This window comes from Pyxicephalus adspersus, chromosome 1, assembly GCF_032062135.1.
Source record: "Pyxicephalus adspersus chromosome 1, UCB_Pads_2.0, whole genome shotgun sequence".
In the NCBI taxonomy this organism is placed as follows: domain Eukaryota; kingdom Metazoa; phylum Chordata; class Amphibia; order Anura; family Pyxicephalidae; genus Pyxicephalus; species Pyxicephalus adspersus.
In genome coordinates this window covers 113,243,520-113,261,094 of record NC_092858.1, presented here as the reverse complement: position 1 = coordinate 113,261,094, position 17,575 = coordinate 113,243,520, and the positions used below count along the sequence as shown (strand labels likewise).

Genomic DNA, 17,575 nt, shown 5'->3' with positions numbered 1-17,575 from the left:
AAAACCGAACCCAAATGAAAGGATACAGGCAACTCAGCACAGACCGGAGCCTCGAGTGACGTCACAGGATCATGTGACCCGGGTGTAGGAAGGGGAGGTTTCTAACAAGGAACTACACATTAGTGAGGACTGTAGCACCATTTACAGGGGATGGCGTCTCATTTCAGTGGAGTATTACAGCTGACCGACCTGGACGATTATATTGGGCCTTCCCAGGTGTGTCAAGGTGTAATCTGGTACATAGTTGGCGGTATAATGATTGTCACCGCGGTGTAATAGGTTTTTTTCTGTGGTATTGTCCCAAGTGGTAAAAGACACGTGTGTCACGTGACGTGTATCAAGGTTGGCTGCGCGCAGCAGTAGGGAAACCAAGCGTTCCACGTTGGGTGTACTGGGATGTGTAGTTCTTTAACTGAGGACCCCACACTTTTTTTTAGCGTATATATTATTTGTATTATAAAAGCACAGTGCTATTATCTTAGTAGCCGCAATTCTCTCCATGCAGATCACACATTGTATCTTAGCCACCCTCTGAGCCATCCATTTTTAACCTGAGCCCCTCAAGAGGTTGTTGAAGCTGTGGTCAATTGACCTTCAGTAAGATCATTCCATCCTGGCGGATCAGTGCATGACTAATACTGTACATACTAATACTTTCCTATACAGTGGTGTACTTATATTAGAGGAGAGCAAGTCGGGGTGCGTTTTGCTTGGCCCCCCCCCCCCTCGCTCCATAAAACAGAACAGCACTGTGTGTAAAGGGGTCATTCTTTCTCCTATTACTGGAAACGATTACGAAAGATAATTTCCAACAACAGAAATCTAATGTCTGTAAAGGGTTTAGGGGGTTTACTGTGCAGGCATAGCTAGAGGATGTCATCAGTGGCACTGAAGATAGTAAGCAGATTTGTAGAATTAGAATAGTTTTGGGTTAGGTAAGGCAGGTTTAGTTAATTTTTATTTTGCCTACAATTTAAGTCCACATACAAAATCCTCAATAAATTTTCCTACACAATACCATCTACAAATATTGTTTAATATCAAATACCAAAATTCTCCATCCTTAAATTTAGGATAGTGATATCGGCCTATACTGACAAACCTCTTTTATTCCACTTTTAAATCCATGTAATGCTTCTGGATGCTGTGGAACTTATCCATGACATTTGATCAGAAGAATTTTTACTGGCTTTCTAGAGTGCACTATGATGGTTATGTAGATGTTTACCCTAGAACTAAGGTTCTTTCAGGTGACTGATTTTTCTATTGAATTTTGAACACCAATAAATTCAACCTATCGCCCAAATTTTTACTTTATATAGAAGGGTACATAACCTTTCTGTATAAAGTAAAAATGTGTTATTTTTTTCCTTAGATTTTTTTCTAAAAAAAGAAAAGGCAAAGCTCATGTGTTTACTGCTGCGGCAGTATGTCGCAAATCTCAGGTGGCTTTGTGCTGCTCTTTCTGTGCATGCCTAAGATCAGGGACTTTTCTGTCAGTGAAAAAAGAAAGATGTTGATGTCACACATACGCAGTATGCATAAAGTTTATTATTGTTTGTTTTTCTTAATAGGATTGCATTAAACCAGTTAAAGTTGAAAAGAAATCTGGAATAGCAGCAGCTAAGATAAGAATTGAAAATGATGGGAGCTATTTCCAAGTTAATGAGGTGAGCTAAGTTTGGCTGAAAAAAACAGGATGATTATAAATTCAAAGAAAATCTATTGATCACTGCTAATATAATTTTACTGTTCTTCATCTCTTCTCCTAGATGATATAATGTGGAATGGACAGGGGAAAAATCTTTAACAAATGCAACTTTCCACCAAATACTAATAATATTGTAATATGTAATAACTATAAATTAAAATTGAACTCCCTCCCCAATCTGATGTTTGCTAGAGGCTAATATCGGATCAAAGCTCATCTATGTGAGCAGATTGGAGATTAGACATGTCCCCTGCCTCATCCTTCCATACACTGCTTGAGAAAGTAGTGACTATACCAAGGTGCTATCTGCATTTGAGATGTATTAACACCTACATGATGGTCAGATAAACACCACTACAGCCACAAAACTAGCATTTAGTCAGTCAAGATGATAGCTCCCTCGTGGCAGATTTTCTTTAATTCCATACCGCAATCGCACATCTATGAGTCTGACACAGTGCAAAGTGCAAAGGTACGCTTTGACACTAGGAAAAGCATTCTATTTTTCAGGAGAAATTTTTGACAAAATGTAAACTCTTCAGGAAACTTACATTTCCAAACTTTCATTTTTTAAATAGGGAAATTGTTACTTTGAGTTCAATTCCACTTAAACAGGGATAGTATCTGCCTGGTGTATATATGCTCTCTTGGTTTGATGTAGGTGATCTGGTTTATTTCAGTGATCAAAAACATACTAGATATAAGGTAATAAATTGACTATCTATTAAATTGGCCACAGAAAGTAAATAAAACTGTAAAATAAACAGCAGACTATAAGCTTAGTTTAGCATCAGAAACTGTAAACAGTTCTTAGTAAAAGATAGCAGACTATGTTAATACTGTGTCAGTAAACATAATATTGTGGGATAATACTGTGCTTTTAGCATTTTAAAACAAATATGCATCCAGTATGCAGATTGTTTATTTAGGTTCATTGCATTATCTGCTGTGAATGTCCATTTGTGATGATTAATGAATGATTGTATTTTTTTTTTTTTCTTTGCAGGATGGAGGTTCCCGAAAACTAGAAAAGGCAAAGATTACACTGAATGATTGCTTGGCTTGTAGTGGCTGTGTCACCTCTGCAGAAAGCATATTGATCACCCAGCAAAGCCATGAAGAATTGTACAAAATTCTAGCGCAGAACAAAGTAAAGATTTTCCTTTAATAAATCCTGCACCCTGGATGTTATGTTGATCAGTTTTAGCACTAGAAATTCTCACTTAATGCTAAGCTTGTTAAACTGTATACACATTTTTGAAAACCTAATACTGCCTAATTTAGGTAGACATTAAAAGGCACTTTATCATTGGTCCTGGCTGTAAGATATCATTTTACTGTTTGAGTTTTTTCCATGAAACATAATTTTAACCTTTGACATAGTCATACATCATTCAGTAAAACATAAGCAGTCAGAAGAAAACAGCTAGACAGCCACCATATTTTTATTAGAACAAGGAAGAATTCTATTTCTATTTTCTATTCTAATTGTAATATATTTCTATTCTAATTGTATTGTTTTTAATCAAATGTATAGAGTTAAATTAGGCGTTTTTTGTATGGGTTGTTTAGATGTATGGACTACTTGATTGAGCTGTACATTTATGCCAAAAAGCCTTTATATCTTTATCCAGATACCAGCCCAGCCCAGCTGTTTTGGAAAATGCATAGATTTACTGAATGTAGCATTTTGTTAACACACAGATATTGTTAACTAAAGCTTGTATCTTCTTCCTTATTAGATAGAGGATCCCTCTGAGCAAAAGGTGGTGGTGGTGTCCGTCTCACCACAGTCTCGGGCCTCTTTGGCTGCCAGATTTAACCTAAATATCCAGGAAACTGCTAAAAAACTGACTTCCTTTTTCAAAACATTAGGTAAGATAATGTTCACTAATTTATCTTCGCAATGTATACAGCCTTTATGACCCCAAGTTATTCCACGCCCTCTTCATCTATTGCTGTTGTTATTGCTTTAGTGCCTTTGTTTTTTAATAGTTTATTTTACCAATAGTGATTAAATGTTATATGTTGTTTTGTACTAATCTCACATTCTGTAGCACAGATCACTTTCAGGATCACTAGCAGTACAGGTTGAGTTCATCACATATCTGTGCAACTGTATTTACTCTGTGAACTCTACTACTACTATTTTAGAGTGTAGGTCTGCTACAAAATGTAGGTGTACATGAGGGGTTTATTGTTTTTTCTTTTTTTTCTTGAGGCGTCCATTATGTTTTTGACACCAGCTTTTCGAGGAACTTCAGCCTGTTGGAGAGTCAACGAGAGTTTATACAGAGATTTAGGAGACAGAAAGAAGATAAGAAGGCCCTTCCCATGCTTGCTGGAGCCTGTCCAGGTAGACCTGCAATATGGATTCTCTTCTTAAATAAAACATTTCTTGTGTCTAATTTTGTTCTTTCTAGAAGTTGAAGTTTATAGGATAAGAATTATTTTTGTAACTTTTAGAAAAACACAACTAGATATTAGAGATCCCCATTATCTGATTTTACAATTTGTAGGAAGCATTTTAACCAGGAAAAAGCAGTGAAAACCTGCACCAAATGATTTTGCCCCAGAACAACCACTTTTATCTACATTTAGTTCTTTTGTCATTAATCAGACCCTTTGGGTTTATGTATCATAAAGGCTTCAAAGGTGGTCCTTAGTTGAACTTTGAAGACCTACCATATGCTTATTTATTAGGTAGCTACCAGTTGGTAGGATCAAATCATTTAGAACCCAGGATACAATCCCAAAGGCTTACTAGAACCCAACAACCCAATTTAGTATTTTCTGTTGAACCACAAGTCCAAGCCAGTCTGAGTTTGATACCCTGTATTCCAGCTTTTATGCTGCAACTCTGTAGTTTTGCTGCAAAAACATAATATTTCCCAGACATAGGTATGCATGACAGAAAAAGAGCATTTTAGGCATGAACCCTAACCTTCATGTCCAATGCAATTGGGTGTCAAAGCCTGGCATCCTGGCCATAGAAAATGCCAGGCTATCAAAGGAATCACTCCACATACCAACAAAAATTTGCTACTAATAAAGTTAAGTTATTCTTGGTAACCATCTTAATTCATTGAAAGACTTCCAATAACAACTTTTTGTATCACAGTGCAGGTCCTCCAGATGTGTACCAAAGTTCCTTCTCCCCTGCAGTTCCTAAAACAAAACAGGGAAATTATTTTCAATCTGGTCATTTTAGGGCAGTTTAATAGTTTTGTTCAACGAATGACATATTAAGGGGGATCTTTGAAATGTCCCTTTTCTCATTCCAATACTCTCTCCCAATGTTTGTATAAAAGTAAGTGTAGATGTTGTAGAGAAAAATCTTAGCTTGGGCAAATGACTTTATTGTATATATTGAAAATATTCTGGTGCTGGCACTCTTGTTGTTACTTACCAACTGCTCTCAACTAATAATTAGCTCCCCAAATCCTCATAAATGTAATCGAAACTTGGTGGTGTTACCATTTGTGGGACAAATTCTGGGTTCTGAGTTATTTTTAATCCTATCCCACACCAATAGACTATATGTTAGGGAAGGTCTAAGATTTCTCGCAATCCTTAATAATGTTTCAATGGCCACAGGGGAATAGGCCAAAGCTTTCATTTTTATGCATTGAGGTTTTTTCCCAAAGCAGAGACAATAAAACCGAAAGCTGTATCCTACCTTTCTTATGATCCCAAATATCAGATAAAATCTTAGTTTGTAATATTTCTAAGTCTGTTTTAAGAATAGATACAGGGAGAGTACCAAATAGAAATAATACATGTGGTAGTACATTTGCACTGTATCAATTCTTCCCCTCAAAGATGAAAGTGTGGGAGACCATCATTTTAAATCAGCATAAATATCCTTAAATAATGAGGCATAATTTGCTTTATATAACTCTTAATATTACAGGGTACGCTGAATACCCAGATATTTTTAATGAGTTTGACCCTCATTCAAAATCAAAAGACCGTTTAAGTATGTTCACTGTACCTAATCCAAAATTATTGTTCAAAGCTACTGATTTAGAGCTTTTTTTGTTGGGGGCCAGACAAAAGTGCAAAGTTTCCCAGAACCTTGAACAAATTTGGGAGAGATGGGATGGGACTGAGAAATGAACATAAGGATGTCATCTCCAAAGGGCACACATTTATGTTCATTTAGCCCACAATTAATACCATATATATCAGGATTAGTATATGAACCTAATGGCTCAATTGTGATTCTGATAATAGGTGTCTAGTCCCTCTATGAATAGATATTTTCTGAGATACGTAACCATTATTTGAGACCCGGTCTACTAGTTGGTCATACAAAGCAAATAAAAGTTTCCAGAACCTGACCCCAAAGCCCATTCGTTTTAATTAAAAATACATTTGTTTTAGTTCAAATAAATAGGCCCATGATAAACTAATAAAGGCTTTTTGAAGATCAATTGACAATAGCATAGCTTCTCTCCTAAGTCCCATTTAGAATTAACCACAGATATTAAATCAATGGCCCTTCTGGTCTGATCCGAAGCTATTCTATTCTGTATATTCCTAATAAAGCCTACCTGAATATATTCCCCAAGAGACATTTTAAGCAGGCCGAAAGTATTTTGGGTTTATCAATGAGATTGGATGCTATTGGCTATAATCGTTTTATCATTATCTGATTTAGATATAACACTAATGTGTACAAGATTTGATTCAAAATAGAAGTACAGCTATTCTAATAATATATTAAAACAAAGTGCTAAGTGTGGGGCTAACTCATCTCAATTTTCAATTGTGGCACGGCGATCTCCTCTAAAAATGTATTAGCCTTTATTGATATTGAATATACTGAGGAAGATTCATAAAACTTACTATAAAACTCTTCAAATGCTTTCAGAATAAGAGTGGAGTTTTGCAGAACTTCCTGAATCCAATTTAGTTTTGGGTAGTGCATAACTCTTACACTTCAGATTATTTATTCACTAACAATTTACCAGGTCTTTCTGTATCTATCTGTGGTCTTAATTTTAGTTGTGGGTGCCTTTTATGTTGCTATAAAAGAATATTATTTTTTCAAGTTGTTTTTAGTTTCCTGTGCCCCCTCTTTCTTTATTCTTTAGGACAGCTTAATAATCTTGCCTTTTATAGTAGTCTTGTGTGCCTCCCAAATTCTATACAGCGATGTGGCCTTATTTAGGGGAAAGTAAACCTCAATCTCCTGTTCAATTTTCTCAACCACTGGTAGATTAAACAGTATGCTATTATTCAACTTCCACCTTAATCTTGATGGTCTTCTTCCCCACCCAATCAATTTGACCAATCATGATCTGACCATGCGGTAGAGCTAATGTTAGCTTTTTCAATTGATGGAACAAGAGAAGTCACAACAAACATATAATCTATTCTTGAGTATTGTTTATGTAGGGCAGAGTAGTATAATATGTATAATCTCTAGATCCTTGATTAAATTCTCTCCAGACATCTACCAGATTTTATTCTCCTAATAATAAAGCTAATTTATGGCTTTGTCTTGGAGGATGACAATATCTAGAGCCTTTGGATTTATCTAAAATCTGATCTAGTTGGAAGTTAGATACCCCCCAACAAATCAACTCCCCTTGTATTTTAGGAGATATTTTGTCAATAACTCTTTAAAAAAATCATACTTGCCCTGTTCTGTTGTTGGTGCATATTATACAAACAAATGGATTCTCTCTTTAGTTATTCCTGCTATTATTAAATGTCTCCCCTCGCTATCCCCCACTATTTCTATCTCTTGAAATATATGTTTGGCAATACATATGGTAACCCCTTAATGTTTTTTTTCCCCATATTAGCCCCAAAATAAATGGGGTAGTTCTTCTGCAAAGAAGCTGGAATAAAACTTTTGTTGAAAGGCATTTCCTGTAAAGCATTGATATCTATTTTCAATGAGTTGTAATATTGAAATGCTTTTTTACGCTTAACGGGGGAATTTAATTTTTGCACATCCAATAATATAATCCTGCTCAAAACTAACTAACCAAACCAACTTTCCGTGATTAATTAAATTCTAAGTACAATTCTAAAGCTACGTACACACGTCAGATTTTTATCGGCCAATTATCGGGCGAAAATCTGCCGTGTGTACAGTCGGTGTCGTCCATCGTCCGGACGACCGACCTGCCGGATCCACGGACGATGGACGACAGCCGATCGTAATGAAAGTGAAGGGGAGAGCGCGCAGCAGGGTGCCGCTCCGTCGCTCTCCCCCCTCCCCTCTCCATAGAGCATGAACTGTGCTGTATGTACAGCACCGTTCATGCATCGTGCACTCCCTTGTCGTTGGAAAGGATCGTGAAAGATCCTTTCCAACGACAAAAATTGCAAGTGTGTACGGAGCTTTAGAGACAATTTTTTTATCCTGTTTGCTTTCTGCGATTGAGCTATCTCCATTTTACAGCAAATGTTGCCTAATACCTCATCTAATGACCACAGAAAGCAACCTTTAGTTTCAATAGGTGAAACTGCCTGAAGGAGTCGCACAAAGGAAAACATATTATATTCAAAGCTACTAAGCTGGAGTGTTCAAAATACTCCTAATCGGACAAAGAACCATCGGTCAGACTTTTAGACAGTAAACTTAAGCAGAAAAAGTCTTTCATAATAAATATGTATAACAGTAGTAACAGCACCATCTTCTGGTTGTTCTTCACCAGTAATCCTAATTCTAGTGACATTTTTCACCCCTCTGAGCAGGAAGAAAATGAATGCATCTTTATATAATATTCTTAATAAAGACATTTGAAAAGATAGTTGATATCCTTTTTAAAAATAATGAATTGAAAGGGGAAAGACCACGGATACTTCATTTCTTTCTTTTGTAAGGTCTGCATTAGTGGTTATAATGATCTTCTTCGCTGAATTGTCACCCCACTGTGGAGAGGGCACCATGCTATCCTAGGAATCTCCTATTCATTCTTCCACCTTAGAAACTTCAGTTTTGTTAGTTCCTGTTAAGTATGTGCCAAGGGTACAAGACTTCCGTGTCCTTGTAGAATGTGCAGCGTTTACCGTACTGTGTGCTGCCTGAGAACGTGTCCCACGTTTTCTCTGCTTCAAAGTTTGCTTCCCCATTATCTTCCCTAATCAGGCAGCCGATTTCCAGGTCTAACAACACTCCTGGGAGACCAACCCTTCTCAGGTCTCTGGACACCGCTTCCTTGTAGCCTCGTACTTCTAGCACCCAGTCCTGACTTGACTCTGCTCTGTGCCAGTGTCAGCTGATCCTGGGGTCCTAGTCTCTGTCTACTATGCTTTACTGAATAGTAGCTCAGGGTAAGAGAGGTGCGGAGCAGCTGAGGCTGCGTCCGTTATCACCACCTGCTCATGAGCACTGAGATTGTTTTTAAAAGTAGTTACTTTTTAAGTATTGCAACAAGTTATTTAACACTTTATTTTTTCCGCTGTCTTGATATAACTAGAAAGAAAGGAAGAACTACTTATAAGAAAACAGCAAATTTTTTATAAGCTAACATTTTTTTAATGCAAAGTCAGCTTATTAAGTAGCCTCTAATCATAGATTAGAAACGCTTAAGTGAAAGAAAAATAAATCAAAAAATACTTACTGTACACTCAAACCTCCAGCACTTAGTATTTACACCTGGTATTCTCATGTGGAGCAGGGAAAGCTGAGGGAGAATGTGCACATTTGGACAACAGAAATGAATGTTTACAGAATATGGGACCCACAGCTTTTTCAGTACTATTTGCACACTGTATTCACCAGAAAGAAAGACTTTGTATGCAAATTTGAGAATTACATTTGTGTCTTTTGTTACTTTTCTTTTTCAGGTTGGATTTGTTATGCTGAAAAAACACATGGTTCCTTCATAATACCATATATCAGTGTTACCAAGTCACCACAGCAAGTCATGGGATCCCTGATCAAAAATCACTTTGCACAGAAACAGGTAGGAAACTCATCCAAATCATATCAGTACACTAATAATTTGTGTTCTCGCGAAAGCTTTGTATACTTTCTATAAAATTGTTGCTCAAGATGAATAATTCTCATTGTCAGTGGTCACCAAGCATTTTGCCAGATGACCAACCAGGAACAACCACTGTAATTTCTAAGGCAACAGATAGATGCTTTATGTTGCCTTACACCCCCACGCCCCTCCATCCCCCTCCATAGAACTGAACAGCATTTCTGTTCATTGTACTGGCACTAAAAATGATCACACAAGGTTGTGACATAAATTTAAGGCCTGTGCTTTGCTTAAGGCATGAGACCTAAGTTGGCTCATATTTTAGTCATCCTTAGAGTTTTTCATCTTTCAAGTATATGTTTTGTGCAGAAAAAAATTACCTGTCATTTAGTGTGTTATTATTGATTATTATCTGTTTGCTGTTTCTTTTTTTTGTTCAACACAGAACTTAAAGCCAAATCAGATCTACCATGTAACAGTGATGCCCTGCTATGATAAAAAGCTAGAAGCTTCCAGACCAGATTTCTTCAACCAGGAGTATGAGACCCGAGATGTAGATTGTGTCATTACCACTGGTGCGGGCTGTATCTTGCTTTTACGTTTAAATGCTGGATAATTACTTTGCAGTTGCCTAAATGTTTCACTTGGTTGACATAAAAGACTGATGTTTTCTTGCAGGGGAAGTGTTGCGAATGTTGAATCAAGAAGGAATGTCTTTAGCAGATGTGAATCCCTGTTCTCTTGATACAGAGTGAGTTGTTTTGATAGTGCTTCCATTTTTATCTATATTCCTGTTCTTATACAGGTTCCTTTTTATGACAAGGCTATTACTGACAGCCATAGGAGCAGGCTATTAAAAATAGTAAGGGGGTTGGAAGTATAAAACAAACCTGCTATGAGAATAAATAAGCTGACTTCATATTTTCTTTTTCTGACAATGCTGGTTGTCTATCTGTCTGTTTTAAAAAAGTGAGAACTCTTAATTTTACACTTTTTCTGGGTGCAAAGTATTTAAGTTTTAAAGCTAAAGCATCAGAATGACGGCCAGAGAACTTACATTTTGAGATTAGAATTTTAGGATAAAATCAGGAAACTCTATTTTTCTCTATTGACAAGTGTATTTGGAATGTGGGGATATGGACATCTGTCATTCATTTTAAGAATATTCATTTTTCAATGTTCATTTTAAGAATATATATACCGTATTTTTCGGACCATAAGACGCACTTTTTTTCCCCCTAAAGTGGGGGGAAAATCAGGGTGCGTCTTATGGTCCGAATGCATATTTTTTTACTTACCTGTATCCCCGCCGGTCCCCGCAGCCAGTGTCCTCTTCCTGTGTCCCCTTCCTGTGTCCCAGCGTGCGGCACTTGTGCCCGCCCACGAAGGCGGCGCCGATTGGTTTGAATGCCGATTGGCGCCGCACGCTGGGTCTCAGGGAAACACAGAGGAGGAACACAGACAGAGGCAGATAGCAGCCAATGTCTGTGTTGCTCCTCTGTGTTCCAGCGTGCGGCACTTGTGCCCGCCCACGAAGGCGGCGCCGATTGATTTGATGAATGCCGATCGGCGCCGCCTTCATGGGCGGGCACAAGTGCCGCACGCTGGATCTCAGGGGAAATCAAATGAATTTTTTTTTTCTTGTTTTCCCGTGCGGAAAACCTGCTGCGTCTTATAGTACGGAGCGTCTAATGGTCCTAAAAATACGGTATATTTAATTGGGTAAAAAAATTATACCTTGCTGAATAATATTTTCTGTCTTCAATGTAGTCAGCAGGTGGCGCTCTTAGATTCTATTAAAGCGTACCTAAACTCAGAATTTTTAGTAAAGTAAAAATTTTTTTTGTTTTTTTTTTTTTTTTTTTTTTTCTTCAAGTGCAACACTCCTTTTTTTAAGGTGCAGCACTGCACCTATCACCTAGGGGATCAAGAATGAATGGGAGCGCAGAGCCACGGACCATGTTCATTTTTTCAAATCCCAGGCTCGGGCAGAAAAACCCCCCTACCCTCCCACACTGCGATGGGAGAGTGAGTGGGGTTATGTCATCATGACGTCACTTTCAGTGGCATCATGATGCATAACCCCACCCACTTTACCATCAGCCTGGCCCCTCTGCCAACATTTAGAACAGATTGTGGCCCCTGGGTGAAAAAGTTTGCCCACCCCTGGGCTACAGGACTGCACATACCTTGTGTTCTGTGAGGAGTTTTTTATTTGTGTTTCAGTAAACATGTAATGTATAGGATTCTATAAAAATGCTTTATTGTAAACATTAGATTATTGGCACAAAATATATTCCTGTTGGTTACGCAGTTTAGCTTTTTGTACCCTAATATGAGCACATTAATATGTGAATTTTTTCTTTGATAGTTTTTTGTTTTTTTTTTCTGTACAGATTCACCTCAGTAATGGATGATGAGCCAATGGGACATATAGGAGGAGGATCAGGTGGATATTTAGAACACATATTTAAACATGCAGCACAGGAATTATTTGGGGTTCAAGTGGATGAAGTAAAATACAAGACTTTAAAGTAAGTGGTAGCTCAGTATTTGTGCTGTATTTTATGGAACCTGCTTATTGAAATATTGTGTTTTAACATTGTTGAAAGGTATAGTCACATGTAATTATAAACAATGCACACTTACAACAACATGCCCTTTTTGGTTGTGATTTACAGCATCTTAGTTTAATTACCATCAATAGCTTGCCCTTTGCTTGCATTACTTTGGCTGAATATTGCTGTAAATACTAAGTAACCAAACTAAGATTTTATAGGAGAACTCTCATATAGAATAAAATCTTAGTTTGGTTACTTAGTATTTACTGCAATATTCAGCCAATATAATGCAAGCAAAGGGCAAGCTAATGATGGTAATTAAACTAAGATGCTGTAAATCACAACCAAAAAGGGCATGTTGTTTTGCAGAGTTTACATTTCATCATATATATGGCTTTACAGGTGACTGTGCTAGCAATACATTGAAGTCATACAGTAGAGTATTCTAACTCATTTGGATTTGCTTCCTTGCAAAACATGACACGATCACAGACACAAAGGTAGATTGATGTGACTGGGCTTGGTAGCAACTTCATAGAGACAAGTAAGAAGTCTATTACAGTTTATTATAGACTATACCTGAGGTCAGCAAACTCCGGCCTTTAGGCCAGATACGGCCTAGCTGGTAGTTTGTTCCGGTCTAACGCCCCCTGGCCGATCCGGCCTAAATCCAGCCAGCAACCCGCGGCGGAGCCGGAACAAACTGCTGGAGCTCCGGAGCCGCATGCTCTTGATCCTCCGTGCAGTGGCTCCCTTCTCTATTTACAGCGGCTGGTGTTAACACTTCCGCCGCTGGGGTAAATGGGAAACATTCCCTCTCCTTCGTATGCATTCCATATGCAATGGATTTCCATTCAGGGGCATTCCTGGTGGGGGCGGAGCCATAAGGGCGGGACTCGAGAGAAAGTCTGGCCTAGTGTGCTCCTGCCTACCCTTGAAATGGCCTAGTGGCAAAAAAAGTTTGCTGACCTCTGGTCTATACCATAGGTGTCAAACACAAGGCCCGCCTGGCCATTTTTATGTGGCACCCATTAGCTTCCCTGTGACTTGTCATTGTTGCGGGAGCGGAGGAGAGAAAGCAGAGCCTGGTGCAGGTAGGAGGACCCAGCCAGCTATTCTGGAGCCTGCTGGTGAACTGTTTCGAGACCTTGGTGCAGGGTGGGGGCGTGGGGTGCTAAAGTGGGGGCCAGGAGCGGAGGAGGGAAAGCAGAGCCAGCTACAGCCTGGAGCCTTCTGTGAGACAGCACGGCATGGTGAGCCGTTTCCACACTCTGTGAGACCTCGCTGCTGGGAAGGGGGGCATGGGGGGCTGGGGGATGCTGGTGGGAGCGCAGGAGGGCTCCTATCTACTGCAGTTTACTGATGAGCATTGGAACCATGCCAACAAATATAATGATACATGACATTCCAGGGAAGAGGAGATAGAAATGAATGATAATTTGCACACTCTGCATGAGGACACATAAAACCAATTATTGTGCTTTGTATGTGCACCAAGTGACAATGTCTAGTAATGAGCCTGCTCTTGTGACATTTGGCTTTAGTTGACTAACCGGATACAGTAGTATGCAGTTGAGGAAGCAGCGCCATCCTGTTCTATTTTATTATAGACCTAAACATTAAAAAGCATCCAGGATAGAAAAGATTGCTTAGTTCTGCTCCAAAACAATATACCATATATATTGCATTATTTCTTATTTTAGTCTTTCTTCTTTGCAGCCTGGATGGCCCTGCAATGAGCTTCCATTGCTTCCAGATGTTACAAAATTTCTAATAATTTGTCCTTTATATCAAATTTTTTTTTATTTAAATGAAGGGCATAGTTTTAGACAAATGTGGCCCCATGGAAATATAAAGTGGGGGCTGCACACACACAGCATTTCTGTCAAATGGGGCCCTAAAAAAGAGGGAGCCTGCTGTGAGACAGCACTGCATGGTGAGCTGTTTCCAGACTCTGGGAGAAGGGGGTGTTAAAAATGGTTAAAACTATGTCAGTTTGAGACTGGTTAATAGATGGTAAAATCTAGATTAACAATCTGGCCTGTGACCATGTCTGTGATTTTGGCTCCTTATTTTGTTTGAGTTTAACACCCCTGGTTCATACATTACAAAGCTTTTTTTGTTTTTGTTTTTGTTTTTTTTCTTTCAGAGAAAAGATAATGATACTTCACTGACTGCAGATATTTTTCGAATGGTTAGGAATTGTTTTGGCTTTGTTTCAACATGTGCCTGGTTGTTTTTTTTTACCTTTATGACTAGCCATATTATGCTAGTATAAAATAGTTCAGTCTTTAGTGTAAAAGCAGGTAGATGTTGTTGAGAAAAAATAATAAAAAATAAATTTTGTGAAATAAGAATATACTCTACTTGATTTTAGATGATTGTCTTTTAAAGTAAATTAGTTTCGATGTAGTAATAAGTATCTTACTCTATTCATTAAATGACGTGAACCTCAATTAAAGTTTTAGAAATCAACATTGTACAGACAACTTCAGTTTCCATAGACATACCTTCTCTTTCCAGTTATTGCCATGTGCAATGTCTATATATTACTGTGCAGACTAAAAGACTGCACATTTTACCCCACTTTCTACTGCGCTCCCTGATCTAACAGGTCTGGTCAGATGCACCCTGGTCTTCCTTAGCACTGCAAGTCTTGAAACGCTTGTGATGAGTGTTGTGGTTGTTTATCTATTCTAGCACAGATGACAGTTGTCTAGCACAGATGACAGTTGTCTAGCACAGATGATGATGATAATAGTGCAGAGAACACATTTCCGCAATGAAAAGTGGTATTTTAAATAATTTTCATGCAAACCTCTTACAAAAAACTTAACTACTGATTAACAGTTTCGTAAAATAGTTTTATGTAGGTTTGCCTGTAATAATGCTAGTAACATTTACAGTTTCTAATGTGGTTGTTTTTTTTACAGAGTCCTGCCACAAGGAGTAATATGTTAACCTAATGTTTCCCATTTACCTAACCCATCCTGAAACCCTGACTCTTACTCACACTAACTCTTCTTAAATGAAACTTAATTTGGCCTTGGGCATGCCTCAAAAGATAGAGAAGAGGTTAAATGAACAAGCTGACTATATGAAGAGGAATATGATCATTTGTTTTACATATATTCAAGAAGTTTTGTCAGCCTAATATTGCTGTCTGTGTCTATGCTTGGAAAACTTGTTCTGGTGACCACTGTTACTAGGGCGAGGAGTGGCAATATATCCAAAAATCTTCCAGAGAAATTGTTCTAGTGACAACGGTCTATGAAAGGGATGCTCTTACTTTGTAGAGATCACCCCCTTTCATTCTTTTCATGGGCAATCAAAATATTCCTTGTTACATTTAATGGCAATTGGATTAAGGTGTGTATGTTTATCTATATAAATGATGGCGTACTTTTCCAAAACACATTAAAGCTAAAGAAGTACTTTGCATAAGCTAGAAAATGTCTTAATAATAAAGAGACACATGTGCTTTTGAATGTGAATGGCTACTACTTCTGGACAAATTGTACAATTTTAATATAATTGGGAACTTTAACTTATCTAGGAACAAGGACTTTCAGGAGGTTACCCTGGAGAAAGACAACAAGATGCTTTTGAATTTTGCTTTGGCATATGGATTTAGGAACATACAGAATCTGGTGCAGAAGCTTAAAAGAGGACGCTGCAATTACCATTATGTGGAAGTTATGGCCTGTCCTTCAGGTACTGCTTCTCCTATAACATAAAGAATGTGGTAGACAGAAAACCTTTAATGAATTTGTGATAAAGTGTATTTATAGCAAGAGTAAATATTACCAAAACCTGACCATTTTTTGTGAAGTACTTTTGTTACCTTAAAAACATTTTAAGCCAAGCCAAGTTCATCTTAAGTAAAATAAGCTTTTCAGTATTTCAAAATTTAATTTTAAAAGTTTTTCAAGTCCTGTTTTAAATAGAGAAGGGAGGAATAACAATCTTTTTGTCTTTATTGCTGCTGTCCTTTTAAAAGAGAAATGTTCAATTTTTTTTTCTGAGCACACCTACCCCTGAAGTTCTATACAGCTGCACTAAAAACAGAACACTTACTAATTTGTATTTTCTTTTCCTAATTCTTTTTCTTTCAGGCTGCCTGAATGGAGGAGGACAGATTCAAGCAGAAGGAGACGCTAGCAAGGACTTGCTGCAGAGGGTGGAACAACATTACAGTTCTGTAAGGAATGAACTGCCAGAGAAGAATGAAAGAGTGAAAGAACTTTATGAGCAGTGGCTTGGAGGGAGAGATTCTGTCAAGGTAGAAGAAACTTTACTTACGCAGTATCATGCAGTGGAGAAAATAACCTCCGGACTTAGTATTAAATGGTAATTGGAGAACATAGTCTGTTGAAGAGGGAACCATTGGATTAAGAAACACCACAAGACTAAAAACGGAGTGTCCCAATGTTTTTGAAATTACGCAGGATTACATCACATCATATATTGTAAAGTTTTAGGAATATAGATTCTTATCATTTGTACGTCTTCTCTCTTTAAATTTTAAATTCAGGTAAAGACTTCCTGATTTGGTCTGTCATAACTCTATATTATGTTGATACCCCAGGTTCTACTTGAGAATTTCACAATATTTGCACTAAAATATATTCTACAAAGTGGATTACAGAAGAAAATGCCTTTACCTAGTGTCTAAAAATTTTGCATTTTTGTTTGTGGTTTTATTTGTGTATATAATAAATTAGTAAGCTGAGTTGTGTGTGACAATATTTTATGATTGAGTTTTGATTATAAATTACTTTTGTGCCATAATATTTCAGATATGAATAGTCAATTGTAAGCAATTCCTTAATGAATTTGTATATTGATTGGAAAAAATGGTTCACCTACTGCCAGTGCCAGCCTTGTAGGGTAAATCAGTAAAGATCTATAAAGAGCAGTGTGCTTGTGTAAAGTGCATAATGCTCAACTCCCAACAGATAAAAAAAAAGGCACACCAAATATTGTTTTTTTTTTATTTTTTTTATTTATTAAACTAGCTAATTACCCGGCACTGCCCACGTATTTATTTATTGCAATCTTCTATTATACAGGAAAAGGAATCAAATAAAACTAGAGTGTTTAATCAAAGAAATTGTTTTTTTTTTTTTAAACACAAAACTTGAATATAAACAACATTTTTAGTTTAACCTTCAGGAGCAAGAATAAAAAAATTCTTGGGTGAACAGCCCCTTACCCCTCATTGTTGCTGTTGTCTACCGCCCTCCTGGCCCAGTATCACAATTTGTGGATAACTTTGCATCCTGGCTCCCACACATTCTTTCCCATGACCTGCCCACCCTAATCCTTGGTGATTTTAATGTTGCAATGGA

General features: G+C 37.6%; 1 protein-coding gene across 1 annotated transcript; it reads left to right on the top strand.

The window, feature by feature from the left end:
• The first annotated feature begins 9 nt into the window (after positions 1 to 9).
• On the top strand, positions 10 to 16,956 carry CIAO3 (cytosolic iron-sulfur assembly component 3). The gene is made up of 11 exons (XM_072424208.1): positions 10 to 216; positions 1,575 to 1,670; positions 2,718 to 2,861; positions 3,454 to 3,586; positions 3,933 to 4,067; positions 9,524 to 9,642; positions 10,109 to 10,238; positions 10,342 to 10,414; positions 12,060 to 12,197; positions 15,781 to 15,938; positions 16,340 to 16,956. The coding sequence occupies exons 1-11, from the start codon at positions 151 to 153 to the stop codon at positions 16,576 to 16,578; spliced, it is 1,431 nt and encodes a 476-aa protein (XP_072280309.1). The 5' UTR covers positions 10 to 150; the 3' UTR covers positions 16,579 to 16,956.
• Positions 16,957 to 17,575: the final 619 nt, after the last annotated feature.

What these genes read in the sequence shown, in the direction of transcription:
- CIAO3 (XM_072424208.1), top strand. Translation starts at nt 151, where the DNA reads ATGGCGTCTCATTTCAGTGGAGTATTACAGCTGACCGACCTGGACGAT. An exon ending in GCTATTTCCAAGTTAATGAG is followed by an intron (nt 1,671 to 2,717) that starts GTGAGCTAAGTT and finishes TTTTCTTTGCAG; the next exon opens with GATGGAGGTTCCCGAAAACT. An exon ending in AAATTCTAGCGCAGAACAAA is followed by an intron (nt 2,862 to 3,453) that starts GTAAAGATTTTC and finishes CTTCCTTATTAG; the next exon opens with ATAGAGGATCCCTCTGAGCA.